General features: G+C 40.0%; 2 protein-coding genes and 1 long non-coding RNA gene across 3 annotated transcripts; 2 read left to right on the forward strand and 1 right to left on the reverse strand.

Annotated features, from left to right (window-relative positions):
* Positions 1 to 1,589: 1,589 nt before the first annotated feature.
* LOC144194783 (insulin-like growth factor-binding protein 5) lies at positions 1,590 to 8,153 on the forward strand. Its single transcript, XM_077714127.1, has 4 exons — positions 1,590 to 2,681; positions 4,970 to 5,136; positions 5,596 to 5,715; positions 5,791 to 8,153. Exons 1-4 carry the CDS (start codon positions 2,348 to 2,350, stop codon positions 5,920 to 5,922), a joined length of 753 nt encoding a protein of 250 aa, XP_077570253.1. The 5' UTR covers positions 1,590 to 2,347; the 3' UTR covers positions 5,923 to 8,153.
* Positions 8,154 to 9,401: 1,248 nt separating this feature from the next.
* On the reverse strand, positions 9,402 to 17,015 carry igfbp2a (insulin-like growth factor binding protein 2a). The gene is made up of 4 exons (XM_077714004.1): positions 16,542 to 17,015; positions 12,340 to 12,512; positions 10,971 to 11,111; positions 9,402 to 9,722 (listed from the first exon to the last, which is right to left on the reverse strand). Exons 1-4 carry the CDS (start codon positions 16,894 to 16,896, stop codon positions 9,558 to 9,560), a joined length of 834 nt encoding a protein of 277 aa, XP_077570130.1. The 5' UTR covers positions 16,897 to 17,015; the 3' UTR covers positions 9,402 to 9,557.
* On the forward strand, positions 15,611 to 17,515 carry LOC144194867 (uncharacterized). Its single transcript, XR_013326012.1, has 3 exons — positions 15,611 to 15,881; positions 16,093 to 16,322; positions 16,503 to 17,515. It is a non-coding gene; the product is annotated as an uncharacterized LOC144194867 (long non-coding RNA).
* Positions 17,516 to 17,694: the final 179 nt, after the last annotated feature.

Consider the following 17,694-nt stretch of genomic DNA (forward strand, 5'->3'; position numbering starts at 1 on the left):
GGAATCATTACCAGTGTGGACTTCACCCACAAAACATAGCCACAGCTGTTCTTGGAAATCCAAAGCTTTATTTTTTGCAGAACGAAAAGTCTGAGCAAAACTCTCTTAAACCAGCATTAGTCATGCCAAGCAGGTGCAACGTTTATTTGATTCCTTGTGAATTTTATGCTAACATGCTCTGTGGGAAGCAATCGCTTATGAGCCATCTGCACTTAACACCCAACTTGGATTTCACATTGATTACACTCATCAAGCATCCAGCAAGGCTTTTGCGTCATTGACAGTAAGCTGGGCCATGTGACGTGCGGATGCTGCACCACATTATGGACGCCAAAGGCCATGTTAGGCCATGACATATTTTGAACAATAGCAAAGGCCAAGATCAATATTGCGTGTGGTCAGTGCTCTTTCATTTGTTTCAGCTATGGAAGGATCTCATTCGCGATTTGAAAAGTCCTTCCGATCATAACCCTCGGAACAATTCAGCATCCCGCTTTATCATTCTTACACCTTTTTTGAGGAGTTCCTCCACAAGCACCCACCCTCTGCAGCTGCAGCGTCCTTTGGCGTGTAGTAAAGTAGGTCAGAATGTGAAAGCTGAGCTGCAGATAGATACAGCAAACAATAGTAGCAAATCCTCGGTTAGAGCTGTATGAACAAATTGCTTCTAGAACCTTATTGTAAAGGCTTTAAGGATAACTCCAGGTGTACTTGAAAGATGTCTGTTAATTCAAGAAATTGGATTTCCTTTGTAATCATTGTGGTACAAAACTTAGCGGTTGAAAAACACAGTGTGACAGATATAATGAGCATAAAGGGAAAGAAAGACATGAGAGGTATTTTGAAGGCTCTGTTGGTTTTCTATGGTGCCCTTTGATTTCCTTTGTCATCACCCTTCTGTTCAAGTTCATTTACTAAAAAGGTCATGGTTTTGAGTTTGAAAACTTGGTCCAGCCTTACAGACATGTTATGACAGAAATGGGTCTAGATTAAGTGCAGTCCCTTCCTTTTTTCCCCATATAATGCTACCAAAGCAGTCTTGCAGACTGAGCAGTCCTGTGGTAACAAACACAATACATTTTTTAATTACATTGATGGGCACTGTTCGTTTGCCGCAGTGTCATGCAATTTCTACAAATGGCCCACATATTTACTTCATCAGAAAAGCCATGATTCACTTTTCCAATTGGTATTGTGATGAGAAGCAAGGTGACAGCCCTACTGATAAAGTAGGAAAGCTAATACACCTCAATGACTATTGTATAGCCATTGAGGTGTATTATCCACATTAACTTTACTATAATAGTATTATTATAAAAGTTCCATAGATTCATGAAGCAATTTGTGTTACATATGATCAAATATAAGATTTAAATGATGAACTTGGAAATAACTTATTTCCCACTTACGTCACTTTTACAAATGTTAAAACTATGACATGGGGAGACTGCTAGTGTCAATGTGAAACCTGACCCGCATGTGCTGAGGAATAAAAGCTTTAAAGGTCACTTTCTGTTTCGAAGGAGTCGCCAAAAGCTCATATCTCACCAGCCATTCTGGAAATAACTGGATTTGAAGATTAGATAGCTAGTGCGTGTGCAATGGGGGCGGCAAAATGTGGGACATGGATGATTTTAATGGGATTGTCGTGTAAGGCTGCCCCGAAGGAGAAGAAAAAAAGAATTGTGATTCAGCAGAAAAAAAACGAATAGCCTTTTCTTAAACATAGTATTTGCATTGCCTGTTTAACTTGGTCAGTGGGTGTAGTGGTCCCACTGAGTAGACTTCAGTCACATCACCGTCTCCCATCTGAAGGCATGCCAACACCCGCCCTGCAGAATCAGCATCAGAGTGTGCACGCTTGACAAGTGCGCCTCCCCCTCCGTGCCTTGTTTGACATACCCATCGTTACAGGCTTCGCCTCTGGATTTATTTATTTTTTAAGGCCAGCTCAACGTCAACCGCAGATTACACATTCTGCTCTCACGCACGCAGGGACGAAGGCAAGAGGGGAGCGACTCAAGGGGTGGGGGGACACACACTGCTGTTCTCCTGCGCAGACGACAGCTATCACGCGTAATCGGCGACTGGCAGAAGCGGACTAAGGAGAGGAGGACGAAGAGGAGGAGAGTCAAACGCCACGCCACGACTGGATATATGCGTGCAGATTCCCCATTTTCCAACCGCAAAATTAAGAAGAAGGTGCGAGAAGCTCAATTTCCGTGGTTGTCCATCAGTTGCGGTGACACCTTGGCACACCTGTGGATACGGCAAACACCCGCTTGATGATTGGACTCCAATCTTTGCTCCACATAGGGTTCTTCAGCTGATCATTATCTCGCGCATCATGCTACTGAGCTTGCCCCTCTTGCTAGTCCCCGTGCTGTGCGTCACCAGCTGTGCTGCGTCTTTCGTGCCTTGCGAGCCGTGTGACCAGAAGGCTCGTTCCATGTGCCCCCCGATGCCGGTCGGCTGCCAGGCGGTCAAGGAGCCCGGCTGCGGCTGTTGCCTGACATGCGCCTTTGTGGACGGACAATCATGCGGCGTGTACACGGGACCGTGCGCGCGCGGTCTGCGATGCCTTCCCAAGAGCGGCGAGGAGAAGCCCCTGCACGCCCTCCTGCACGGTCGGGGGGTGTGTAGAAATGAGAAGTTGTACAAACTGCCGCATCCTTCGAAAGGTAGGCCCGCTGTCTTGTCTTGGAGGTCAAAAAGCAAAAAGCCGCATTAAGATTATGTGTTGCTCCTTGAGCAAATAAAGGCATGCTTGGATATATACATATATACATATACATATATATATATATATATATATATATATATATATATATATATATATATATATATATATATATATATATATATATATATATATATATATATATATATATATATATATATATATATATATATATATATATATATATATATATATATATATATATATATATATATATATATATATATATATATATATATATAATAAAAAAAAAAATATATATATATATATATATATATATATTTTTTTTTTTTAATTACACATGTTTCATCCAAATAAGATTGCAGATTAAAAAAAATGGAGACTAGCATGATGATGAGTTATCCATTTACAGTAAACAAAATAAAATACGAACAAGGAATTGAGTTTAAGAGCATTGTTGTACTTGTCATTGACTTACATGCATTTGTAATTTATGACCAATTTATTTTAGATGGCCTAATGATTTAGTATTCACCGTGGCTAGTATTCTTTGTCAAAAAGCATTTTAAAAAAAATATTCAAATAGCTTATCCTGGCCTTGTTCAGCTTCCTCCTATGGTTTTTATACTACATCCTGTTGTAATGGCTTCTTGTGGTGTTCCTAATCTATGCTTTCAGTGTATTCAGGTGAGTCGAAGATACAAATTTGAGTTGACCTTTTTGGAGCCAGTGAGGCTGACGAGTTGAGTCTTCATCAAAATTTAAATAGTCTTACATCATTACCAGCGCACATGACTAAGAAGCTCTAAATAGACAATTGCCCCTATTGCAGCTAACAAGCTCAGGCCAAGTGAACTCGACAATGGCTGCCAATCAATCTCTCATCTTACACCTAAAAGGCAAAACAAAGGAGAAAAGTACAGGTGGAACCTTGTCAAGCTGACTTGGAGACAATACTTTGAGTCATTTTTTTCTGTCAGGGAGCACCCTCTCAAGCTTTGTCTTGCTCTACATTGTCTCAAGTAATATTTTATCCTGCCTTCTACAATTTCTTGCCTTTATTTTCTCCCTGGTATGGCATCTCTTTTTTGCGACATGTTACCATCCGTATCACGTATTGCTGTTCTCTATTACGCTTCTCCATTTTCTTTGTTTTTTTTTAAACAAGCATGCTTCCTTCATATAGGCCCTATAGTATAGGGCCTACACTATGGCGAGATAAAATTTGCTCGAAGCACAGAAATATATTCTGCAGGATTCAATGCCAGGTATTTAATGTAACCTTGCAGACATTACACTTTTTTTTCCACTACAACTGCACTTGCCTGCACTGTCAGCATAGATATTATATAGTCTTTCAACTTCCTGATTTCAACTGAAAATGTGAAATTACCATACAAAGTGAAAATGATGATCTGTATGGTAATAAAGGTAGCATGTGAAACATTTTGCTCTATTGAAGGTACATACACATCATGTGCAACCAACCTTGTCAATTCAAATACAAGTAGTTCCATATAAAAGTTTGCAAGAACATGATTAGTCAGCACCGAGCAGATTGAGTGAGGATTAGCAAGCAAAGACTTTATAGATATAATGCAGATCGTGCCTCTTTTTTTTCTTCCTGGGAGAGAGAATTAATGTGTCAGCAGAAAACCTGTTTTCCAAGACTTCATTATATGTAATTGATAACATGACTGTGATCTATACTAATGGCATTGGCAGGGTGGGAGCTTTGGAGGGGGTGGACAGTTACGATGGCTGACCTTGTTTTACAACCCTGTTAGCTTAGTAGCTTAGCGTGCACTCACGCAGGCCCTGTACCACTAAGATGGAGGAATAACCACGATGCATGACATAGCAAGAGAAATGGGCCAGGAGTGGCTTAAAGGAGTGAGACATTGGTTTCTATAGGCTCTTAGCCACCCATGTCATATGCAGCGCTATGAAGATTGGATGGAAAAGGAGACTGGGACTGAGTCACTTCTCACGTTTGATAGCAGTGGGGGGTTTGTCCCTTCTGATGCACGCATTAGCTTGCTTTCTCATTGACTGCAAAAGTGAATCTGAATCTCATCTGGTTTCACGTCATGGTGGACTTGTGGTTATTACAATTGCCTGACATGTCTGGTGTTGGAAGTTTCGATTCAGTCTGCATTTTTCCTGCTAAGTAAAATGCATAGTGATTAATAGTATTATTATAAAGTCTGAGCTGCTATCCAACTGTGACATTTGATCTAATGATGATGGTTTTCTCCCTGCCACCAGACAGCATGATGCCCCTAACTAAGGTGCCCATATACGGACGGGACCACATTAGCAGTCGAAAGGCGCAGGCGATGAAGCAGGCAAAGGACCGCAAAAAGCAGCTTGCCAGGGTCGGACCCAGCAGCCATTTGGACTTCCCTCTGCACGGACTGGAGAAATTGGAGCTTGTATGTGATCAGCACACACTAACCACTATGCTTCAGGCTTTGTTTCTTCTCAAATAACATCAATTTTGGTTAATACAGACACTAAATCACAATAAAGAATTATTGTAAGCAACTTTCAAGCTAAATCAATGGAGGGCTCCAATTAAGTCTTGACTCCTTCTTTGCAATAATGAGCAACGTCTTATTTAATTTTAGTTCTTCCAAGTAAATTAATATTTCCTAAAAATTTGTCATGGGACAAAATTATTATAATAACCCTTGGCAAACGCATAAATATGGACAGCATTTTTTTTTTACAGTATATATCTGTCACAATCCACATAGATCACAATCCTTTATGACTTATCTCATGAATCAAACAGCAAGAAATAATGGAAAATGACTTTAGACTTTTCAACATTTTGAATAAATAAGATTGCTAAAAAAAGCAACCATGTCTTCTCCTATGTGTGCATTTAGGGACCTTGCCGGAGACGCTTGGATCAACTCATTCAGAGCATGAAGGACACATCCCGGGTCTTGGCTCTCTCTTTGTATATCCCTAACTGTGACAAAAAAGGTTTCTTCAAGCGCAAACAGGTAGAATGGCACCCTTCTTATTTTATGACTTATGCTGCAAACAATAAGCTGAACCCATCACCTTTCCGCTTGCAGTGCAAGCCATCACGTGGACGAAGGAGGGGGATCTGCTGGTGTGTGGATCGCTTTGGTGCCAAGGTTCCTGGCATAAACTACGCCAGTGGTATTACTCATACTGTATTTGATGAGTGCCGATCAGTAGTCTGATTTGTCACCATGTGCTCATTGTGAACTGTTCTAAAAAAAGTTTTAAAAGGGAAGCTGAAATGCTTGCTCAAGGGTTATACTGTACAGTTCTAAATGGGCTGTGTTCATTCACTTAAAGGTGCTATGAAATGGTGGCCGTGTCATAAATGAAAATATACTATTGTAATCTTACATATAGAAAAAACTAATTTGGCACTGAAAGCTATTTTTAGTTAGTGTAGTTGGTTAGTTCTCAATCCAAAATTGTGCATCTGCGGATTGTAAAAATCTTAAAATCATTCTGTTTTGAGTGTTTTTTTGTGGTCTGGGTTAAGGCAGCTGCAAAAAATAGACTAGTTTGGATCATTTCATTATTAAACCTATTATTTAGCTTTTTTTTTTTTAGGATGGAATTGTGCCCAATAAATTTGCTGTCCTATTTCATAGCACCTTTAACATGAAATAGATTATACATTATCTTCATATATTAGCTCTGGAAAAAACAAAACACCAAAAGGCCACTGGACATTTTTTGTTTTTTGGATTTTCTACAAAGAAATGACAACTTTATTTTTATAATTGGGTAGGTGTGTTGTCAGTAGTTTATGGAACGCACCCGACATTTTTATTTTGCACAAACCTACCCATACATACTAACATCGCAGAAATCAGTCATTCGCAGTGGTCCCCTATTTTCTCTCCAGTGCTTTATGATACATCTCAATAGATTAGATTGTTTTATTAACTAAATTGACTTGTTTTATTAATTAAATTTTTAAAATTTGTTCTCTTTCAAGATTGTGTTTGCTCTCAGAAAATAAAGCTTACATATGACAAAAATCCAAATTCTAGGACAGAAACCAGTGTTTCCATGGGGAGAAAATGGGCTTAGACAGTAAAGACATGCTGTATTTCTGCCTACAATGCAATTATGGCGATATGCTATTGATGGAATCACGGGTTATTTTGATAACTGACTTCAGCGAAGGTGTGACTAAACTTGCCCTTACTGCAGTACATTCTCTAGTCTAGGGGATCGAGTTTTGGTGACTCTGCCGAGCAACCAAGCACAGCGAAGTAATTTAAACAGCTCTTGTAATTTAGGAACTGCTGGATGGGTCCAACCCTTCCAGGGTTCCTGGTGAATTATATCAGTCTCACCCGAAAGTGTCAGCAGACTGTAGAATGAAATGGTTGAAAACATATATAAAATTTAAATGTCTGCCCTATTGAAATATATTGAGATACACCTACCAAATACATATTGGGCATTTAGTTTGTTTTATATAGCAAATTTAAATCTGACGTTGAACTAAGTATAGCAGCTTCTGCTCCTGTGAGAGTATTTGTGGCATATTTTTTTGTGATTCTGGGGGAGCATTGGGCAGCTACTGCTGGGTTTTCTATGAGAAAAGGTAAGAGGGACCGATTCCATTATGTTGTTATTTTTGGGATTCTAATTTTTTTTAATTGTACTTGTTCATATGTTCCCAGGAGGGGAGCTGACACTATGCTCAGTACTGCCAAGTAATTCTGAATTGCAGTTTCATCTAAAATCCCAATAAAATATAGAGATGCAATTGCCAAGTGAAAATGCCAAATTAATTACCTATAACGACAACCCTCCATAGTTTAATGTACGTCATTGTTGATTGAAAGGTTATTGAATACATTTTTAACTTTCCATTAATTCCATGTCCAGAATGTGTTCATGAACCTGATAACATAGTCTGTATGTGTGCGTGTGTTTGTTTGTGCAATGCAATGCCCTTGCAGAAGAGCTTACCCATATCTTTTGGGACTTGAACGAAAAAATCGACGTAAAGACATAGTATATTCATCTATCAGAGTGCAGGATAATCCACTAGTGTGACTGGCTGGCACAGGAATGGCTGATGACTTCATAGAGAAATCCAAGTGCCTTTGGCCAATGCCAATTTGAATTGCAATTTGCATGCTTTTGAATGGTCCTACTGGTGGATGAGTCCAAGGTGGATGCTAAAAAAACCTCTGAAAATTTTGATCAGCGCCTTTTCCACCGTGACCATCTTCCTGTTTATTTTAAAGCAAAGTTACACAAGTGAGTAAACTGGGTTAATTAACGTGTTACTCTCCCAGGACAGATTGTGATTCAAAATACAATGATTATGTTGTGTACAATCTCGTAAAGTATTTATCATGCATCGTACTCAGTTTTTTGTAACACCAATCATTATTTAAATAAAGATCCCATACTTTGGAAAAGCACTAAATGGTTGAATTTGAGCTCTTGTTTCTAACATTTAAAGCCATTAAATGATATTTATTGGTTGAATTTGAGCTCTTGTTTCTAACATTTAAAGCCATTAAATGATATTCATTAGCCTTAAGTTGAAAAAACAACATTATTAAACGGGAAATATAAACAACTCATCAATATATACAATAATTACATTTGAAAAAGAAGGTCGCTTCATCAAAGTAAACTTGATAATTACTGTTACTGTTATCTAATTTACGCTCAATTTAAAAAGAAAAAAGAGAAATCACTGAATTTTTAAAGCATCTATGTTTTGCATCATTTGCTTTATAAATCTGTTTTATCTTTCTGCCAATATATAGGGTAAAGAATAGCGTAAGTGCTTCGAAAACTGAATTTGCAACATGAACGATGCTGTGGCATTTGTACTATTGCAATATTGTATAACAATACCCAGACATATTCTTTACAATCTGCAAATAATAGGTTGGCTCCATCTATACCTGTGCGTCTGCTTTATACAAGCCTTAGATGACCAAGGAGCAGAAAATGTGGCAAAAACGGTTTAATTCTTCACACGATATTTCTAGCCATTACGGTGGTACCTCAACATAAGAGCGCCCTGACATATGAGCAATTCAAGATACGTGTAAAATTTAGAGCAAAAAAATTATCTCTAGATATGAGACAAATTTTGAGATACATGAAAGCCAGGTGGTCAAGACATTAGAGGCTTCAGGGGACTGTCTTTTTTGCCGCATTTATTTCGTGTATAACAGATATCTACGAGCACTGGGCGGAACGTTGCATTTTTTTCAGTGTTTTTTTTTCCCCGTCACACAGCGCAAATGGCGGAATGATCGCTAATACGAGGAGTATATATTATTTCTTGTTGGCAAGTGGTCGTGCGTTATCCTATTGTGAGGATATCTGTGTGCATCATTTTCGGAATATTTTGAAAGGAATACAAAGGCAAACAGCCCATCGATAGTGAAAGTCAGGGTGGAGGCGGGGCAAATAGAGCCAACCCGGGAGAAGAAAAGTATCAAACTTTAATACAAAATTAGAATTAGGTTTAGTGTAAGGTTAGATAACATTTATTTTTGAGTGTGTCTGCATCATAATCCAAGTTAATTTAAATTGTTTATGTTATGAAATGAGCGTGTTGCCATGCAAAAACGGGCATAAAGCGGCGAAAGATGATTACTGATGTGTATTTTGATGTGAAAGTGGTTTCAGCCAAAACAAATCAAACAGCAAATTTCATCTACAGCTCTTTTTTTAATACCATGTTAACGGTAACATATTGTTCCTCTAAGGCTGTGCCATATTGCTAATTGACCTAACCTATTAATTCTTGTTGTTCATCCTCTATTCAGTTCCTTAAAAAAACAAACAAACAAAAAAAAATAAACAATTATATCTGATCCATGTTGGCTATCTCTAGGTCCAGCTCCAGGTCTGAAAGGTACTGGCTGCAGTTGGGATTGCCCCGCACAGTGGGAGCTGCTGGGATGGGTCTGCCAGTGTAGGGGCTTACACACCAGCACTCGCCCCTCTGGCCATAGAGCGACATCTTGCACTGAAAAGTATTTTTTTTTGTCAGTAGCAATTTTAACAATATTAAGTATTCATTCGAGATAAGTAGAAACCCCGCCCCCTCCCTTCATAACTTGTTCTGTAATTCTGAAAATGATGGGATTTGTTATCATTTAAGGTCAGCAATAGTCAATCACATCCATGTTGCTAAAATACCATGGTTACATAATAATCGGATAATAATCGAACATGGGCTTTGTCGTAATCATTGAATCGACAAAAACCTAATTGTCATCATACCCAGCTGCGTATGAGGAAATTGGTAAAATATTATTATTAATATTAATACATTTGTACCTCTACTTACGAAATAAATTGGTTCCAGAACTTTATTCCTAACCTGAAATGTTTGTAAGTAGAAGTGTACTTTATATGTAAATTATTTAATTCGTTCCATCACACAACTAGCAACTGAACCCTTTGAATTATGTCAATGTGTCCCAATTTTGTATGAAAGATGTGAGGCAACACGCAAAAATGAGAGAAAATTATAAGGAAATGATTTATCAATGTCTTAAAATGAATATAATGGCCATAATCCCTGTGAAAAATGTGCCCTCCACCGCTGAAATATTTCCCTCCATAGCTATTATATTGGGAGAAGTAATACTAGTGTTTTTCCGCCAGATGGCGGCAAGAGCCCTTCTACCAGGGCTAAAAGCAGTCCACTTTGTAGTGTTGTGTGTGTGTGTGTGTGCCTGAGTGTGCGTGCGTGTGCGTGCGTGTGTGTGTGTGTGTTTGTGTGTGTTCGTGTGTGTGAGGGAGTGTGTACATGTGTGGGGGTGAAAATATGTGCTGCGTTGGATTTGGACGGTATTTAATCGCTTAATAAGGGGAATTTTAATCATTAATTAGGGGAGCATTTAGCTGAGGTGGACAGGTATGTAAGAGAGAATCTTGAAACATGGACAGTGGTTGTTGTGAGACAGCCAATTGAATTGAATTGAATGCTTTTATTGTCATTATATGAGATAGAATGAGAGCAATGAAATGAGAGCCCAGTAGAGGGTAGCGATGTTCTAAAGTGAGAATCAATGCATCCGCGACAATATTTTCGAAATAAAATAACTGATTAGGAAATGTATTTACTTTATGGAGGATTTCGTAACTTGGATATTTTTCTTATCTCGAGTCAGTCATTTGCATATTAAGAATTTTGTAACCTGAAAATTCCGTACCTAGAAGCACTCGTAAGTAGAGGTATGACTGTATTAAGAAGTGGTTTGCTCACTTGTTTGAGATTATACTGTCCCCTCCTGTCGCAGTTGGGGATATGCAGGGCATAAAGGTCCTCCAGAGGACCTCGATTATCTCTGAAGGGCATCTTGGAGATCCTTTCCAGCACCTGGTCCAGCTCCTGCTGACATGGTGTCTGATACACGAAACAAGGCACACAGTCAGCAGGTTTTGGCTGGAGGTTTAGTTTTGGCAAACATACACATATTGAAACTTGAACCCTTGATCGCTCAACAGCAAAGTACTGCATCTTTGCGACAACTCGGGCAACATATGTATAATTGATAGTTATGGTACATATGACTCAAAGTCATACACTACTTTTTATTTTATATATATTTACTCACTTTTTTTCCAATCACACCAAATGTGTGTAATAATAATGACTCCACTATATATAGGCGACCCGGTTTATGAGTGGTTAGCGTGTCGGTCTCACAGCTCTGGGGTCCTGAGTTCAAATCTAGGGTGGTCCACCTTTGTGGAGTTTGCATGTTCTCCCTGGGCCTGCATGGGTTTTTTTTCCAAGTACACCGGCTTTCTCCCACTTTTCAAATACATGCATGGTAGGCTGATTGGAAACTCTAAATTGCCCCTCGGTAAGATTGTGTGCATGAATGGTTGTTTGTCTGCTTGTGCCCTGCGATTGGCTGGCCACCAATTCAGGGTGTCCCCCGCCACTGTCTCAAAATCAGCTAGGATAGGCTCCAGAACCTCCTGCGACCCTATTGAGGATAAAGCGTTCCAGTGAATGAATGAATGAAAAAAAGGATAAAATAGTACACTCTAAAATAAAATGTAGTGCAAAAATAGAAATTGACTTTGTCACCAATATTTTAACAGACAACTGAATGGAAAGAAGACTGAGCATGGTTTATTTCAGGAAGAAAAAAAAAAAGGTTCATACTTCCTCTGCTGTGGTCTTTTTTGAATAGGTTATATTAAAATAAGAATTTGGTAATATAAATGAAATGTAATGGTATATTGGAGATATCTAAATAGTGAAAGGTGGGCTGTTGAGTGTTCGATGCAAAGTCGGTTCTCACTGTGTGGAGATTGCTTGTTATCGCGTGGGTTTTGTCCGAGTAGTACGGTTTCCTCCCACATCCCAAAAACATGCAGCGTAGGCTTGTTGAACACTATAAATACCCCCAAGGTATGGGTGTGAGGGTGAATGGAGACCCTTGTGCCCTGCAATTGGCTAGTGATCAATTCAGGGTGTCCATTACCGTTTTTAAAGTTACTCCAGCGTGTTTAGGTGTTCTTTCACAATACCGACAATTTAGTTGCTTGTTTACATTTAAGATTAACTTGTGGCAAACGTGGTCGGAAACAACACATCACTTCCAGGCATATACCCCCACCTGTTTTGGTCGTGTAGGTTTGAGCTCTTCCACCTTATTGGTCTTCATCTTTGTCAGCATATCTTGACGATGTTGTCGTACAGCATTCACCTTCGGTCCCATCCAGGTGGTGTCCTTACTAGGAATGCGGACATCACTCAGGCTAACATCGGACAGCAGTTCTATGACTTCACCTATAGGAGGACTAGGAGTTAGAGATCAACTCTGTGTTAGATTTGAGAGAACCACACTGAAGAAAATAAGGTTATTTTAATGGACTTTACCGTACTAGTAGTAACACCATTTCTATGTGAATTTTTAAACAGACAAATGAGCCCCATTAATGCAATTGCAGAAAGAAAAAAGTGTCGTTGAATAAAATTATAACGGATTAAATGTATGACACACTGTAAACTTTCTTTAAATGTTTGTGTTTTAGACTCTTAACCGTTTGATGCTTAAAACTGTTTACTGTACTTGACCCGTTACCTAATTTTTACAACTCCTCCTGATAAAAGCTACATGAGTCTAAAGTCTAGGCAGCCCTACACATGAACACGGCATTTGTAAAGGGCAAAGACCACAATCTTTTCAACTGCATGTCTATGCACCCTAGCAATGAGGACCACCCCACCAGTGTTCTCTTTCTCTTTACCAGCAGTTAGGCCTCAGTGGGCTCGGATAAGCAGTTTGAAGAGAGGAGCAGGACATGTGTCCAGTCTACTGCTTGAATTAAGCCCCACACAATGAGTTCCTTACTACATCTGATCCATGACAGATTCCCAGAATACACAAAGGCCAGAGGTGTCACGTCAAGATTTGGGTCAGCAGAATGAATGCTGGCTTAGTCACTCATCTGCATGGATAGAAATAGTCTTTAGTCACATTCGGATGCCTGCTAATGCAAAAATGGCTTGTAAAAAGACCAAACCAAATTAATGTGCAATCATAATATTAAATCCCAAATTGGGATTTAAGCAAGCGTATGAGAAACAAACAATTTTCTGTTTTGATTTTTAAGGACTATGTGGAACTGGTTTTGAAAACAATTGCAGGAGGCAGTTGTCTATAGACTTTCATCTGAGAGCAGTTTGGACATGTTCTGGCACGCTTGCACCTACACCCCCAGACACACAGTCTCTTTACTATCTTGTGCACACATATAAATGCATCATGCATCAGTGTATAATATATTCTCTATATGCACATATATGTATGTTTACAAGGGCAAAAGAAGAGCAAATATGTATATTAAATTGTTGAAGTAATATCAGGGCCTCTGTTGGCTCTGTACCATAAACACGACCGATTTTTCCACCATTGTAGTTGTCAATGATAGATGTTTTTTCACCATAACAAGAACTTTGTAAATGTCATTGAATTTTAGGCAATGCATTTTGTGCGGTGGCCACTCAGAAAGTTATTATTTTTGGCCTCCTAAATAACACATTAAAGAAAAAACAAAACACTTCACTGGTTGCACTAAAACATGTTAGTTAGTACACACAACTACATTAAAAGGGGGACCCCGAGTTGGAGAAGATGGGGCAGTGGGTGTGTGCAAATTTTGAGGAGTACAGTGGGGAGGTCCACTTGTGTCGATTGGAGGATTTGTGTGTATGTGTGTGTGTGTGTGTGTGTGTGTGTGTGTGTGTGTGTGTGTGTGTGTGTGCATGGTTGGGGGAGATTATCTCTAGGCTATTTCAGTCTGGAAGGCTTCAAATGGACAGGAATGCCTCTTTGGCTCTAACTTCCATAAGATCTGATGTACTCGACATTGTTACCTCCCCCATTCAAATAAGTGTAATTTGGGTGTGTGTTATATGTTGTGTGAAGCATACTGACATTTAATGATCATCCGTTACAGTCCAAATGTTGCTTCATTTGTTTGTATGGATAAAAATATTCATTCATTTTCCTATCTCAGCCAAGAATGAGCATGGGGGCGTGGTACACCCTAAATTAGTTGGCAACCAATCACAGGGCACAAGAAAACCAATCATACACGCACACACTCGTCGGGACAATTTGGAGTGATCACTCGGACTTCCAACATGTCTTAAGGATGAGGGGTAAGGATAGAGTACTCGAAGAAAACACGGGAAGCCATGGGAAGAACTTGCAACCAAAAACCACACAAGATAGTCTGAACACACCAGAGATTGAACCCGCAATCTCAGAACTATGGGGCGCACTGGCTAACCTTTATTTTACTGTGCTGCCTCGGCAATTAATACTTCCATCCATTTTCAACATTGCTTATCCTTGTCAGCAATAAAGGATGCTGAAGCCTATCCCGGATCACCTCTGAGAAAAAGTGGAATCACAACCTAAAGATCTCGCCACACAGTCGTAAGGCACACAGAGGAACAGAAAGCCTTTCATGCCCATAATCACATCGTCACTGAGTGGAAATGGACCTCATCCTCAACGAAGTCAGGTGAATACACCACTGCAGGATATAAGTATTTGGCCATCCTATATTATTTTAAACAATGTTTCAGAGTCATTAGTAGTCTATTCCCAGACACACAGTACTCTTCCACATTAGGGCTATAGTGCGGTAGATGTTGAGCCTATCCCTGTAAACTGCTACACTCTTTAATGGTCGCCAGCCAAATAGTGACAAACAATCATGGGCACACTCATTGTAGCTCTGGTGGCTTTACAAAAAAACACAAATTCTGCTTAATTTTATGTCAACACTATTATAAAAAAAATGACAATGTCTGGGCTAGTAATCCAACATGCCAGTGTGTCCTGTGTTTGCAAAAAAAACATTTGACACCTTGAATTTCCCCTTTTTTCTATTGATAAAATGGATGTGCAAATCATTGTATTCTGTTTTATGTACACATCATTGGATTTGGGATTTTGCACAGCATAAATCATTAGTAGCAGGGATCTAGTATTCTCCAAAGAGATCCCATGGTAACTTTCATGTCTAACAACCAGAAGTGACAAATGTGAAACCTTTATACAAGTAACATTGATCCTGTTTTTTGTTTCAGGTGGCATACTCTGAACCATGAGAATGGCGGATAACAAAGAACAAATAATCTTCCAGTGCACGAGCTCCACAATAAAACACGTATGTCATTTTAATTTTGGTGCAGTGTTCAAAACGACTATACTCGACCAGCTTCAATGAGGGCCTCAAATTCAGCCAAATAATGTGATTGTTTACTTTTCCTCTTCACTGTGACCCATCCTTGTACAAACACAAAGCACATGAGCCTCACAGGAGTCCTCCTGCGCACACAGTCGGCCCAGTTTCTAGGTAGACCACAGTGTATGCATACTGCAGGTCAAAGCCTAAAGTCCAGCTTTTCCAAACAATGCAACATTCCTCCCGCTGTCTCCCAACTCTCTCCACTCCCTTAAGGAATCGTCAACATCAACATTGGGATTTTTTTTTTCTAATGCCGTCTGAGGAGTGCAGCCTGTGAGAATTCTGGCCACCTTATCTTGCTGCTTTCCAGGCAGATTTCCACGGATTTAAAAAAAATGAGAGCAGGGACTTTTTATTTTGTCTTCTTCATCCCCATGAACACTTAAACAAGGTATATGAGGGAAGGACCACACGACAAATGATTCAGAAAAAAAGTTAAAGGGAAGGCTATCATTTATTAATTCATTTTCTGAACCGCTTATCCACAAAATGGTCACGCAGGGTGCTGGAGCCAATCTCAGCTGACTACTGGTGGACAGGAAATCGCAGGGCAGCTACCATTTTTTAAAATTCCATTTTCTGAACCGCTTTATTCTCACTAGGGTCACAAGAGCTACCAATTATTCATTCATCTTCCATACCGTCCATCCTCGAAAGAGTTGCGGGGGTTGCTGGAGCCTGACCCAACTGTCTTAGGGCGAAAGGCAGACTACCCCCTAGATTGGCCGCCAGTCAATCGTAGGGCACGCAGAGTGACAAACAACCATCTGCATTCCCAATCATACTGCCAACCAGAGGGAATTGAGCCCGTGCCTGCCCACACCGAAGTCAGGCAGGTGAACCTCTACACCACAAGGCGGTGTGAGCTACTAATGAACAATTTTCATATTTTTAAACCATAAATTGAATCAATACTCTCCTTAAAAGAGAGCAGAACAAGTATTTTAAATACAAGAAAAAGAAGAAAAAGTTCAATTGATATTTTTTAAAGATGATTATTATGGTATTTTAGACAACCCTGAGAGAATGGACCGACAAAGGAAGGACTGACCGCTGGTCTGCTCCCGGGGCTCCAGGCTGGTTGGGTCAGTGTCGACCGTGTGTTGGCACAGGCCATCGCCCTGCATCAGTTGTTCCAGAGGAATCTCCGAACCGGGCGTCGGGTAGCATCGCAAGCCAGCTGCACACCTCGGGGTATACACGCCGCACGTCTCGCCCTCCTGCCGGGCGCACACCGGGCAGCACCCGCAGCCCGGCTCGCGGACGATCTCCGCGCAAGGCTCGCTAAGGAGCGGGCAGAAAGCTTGGTGCTCCGCCGTGCAAGCCGGGCAACGGAACACCATCTCGGCCAGCGTGAGCGAGGCGCCGGCGAGGGTGATGAGCAGCAGGTAGTGGAGCTTGAGCATTGTTAATTGCCTTGAGGTTTGTGTCTTTGTCGGGGGCCGGAGAAATGCATTTCCAAGTTTAAAAAAAAAGAGGGAGGGAGGGAGTGGGCATGAGCGGCGCTCAAGCGAACAGGTGAAGAAGGGAGAATGGTGGTCTGCTGGGTCCTACAATGCTCAAATTAGTTCTAGGATTCCGTCAGTGAGGATGGGATCGCCAGGTCTATTTATAATTGCAGTTCCAAAAAGTTTTGCGATTGTGTATACAATAAGCCAGTGATTAGACACAAAAAGGAAAAGAGGAAAGTGTGAGAGTCACCACGCGGTCACCTGCCAAAGCAGACAGACACACACAAAAACACATTTGAAACCATATTATTCACCATAACACTTTCTTACCCTTACTTATTATTTGTTTTTAATCGGCCCAGGTGAGTATGAGTGTTTCAAGAGAGAAGAAGAAGAGAAACAGAGGAGGCAAAGAGCCACATATATACAAAATATGATGATAAGCAAAGAGCCGGATTCATTTTGGCACTCTAAGTTCACTTCTAATCATCTATTGTTGACGATTTGTTACATGTGCTGATGGGAGTAAATAGAATATGAAGGGAAAATATTTTCCCTCATAAAATATTGCACTCTCTGGACACCCTTGATTTGCAAGAACATTGCATTTATTAAGTTGCAATATATGTATAAATAATATATATATATTATCTTGCAATGTTTTTAAAACGTGATATTGTCATTTGAAGAGATGAAAAATAGACGTTATAAATAAAAAAAAATCACTGTGTGAAGTAATTCTAAATAATATGA

This window comes from Stigmatopora nigra, chromosome 1 (assembly GCF_051989575.1).
Source record: "Stigmatopora nigra isolate UIUO_SnigA chromosome 1, RoL_Snig_1.1, whole genome shotgun sequence".
In the NCBI taxonomy this organism is placed as follows: domain Eukaryota; kingdom Metazoa; phylum Chordata; class Actinopteri; order Syngnathiformes; family Syngnathidae; genus Stigmatopora; species Stigmatopora nigra.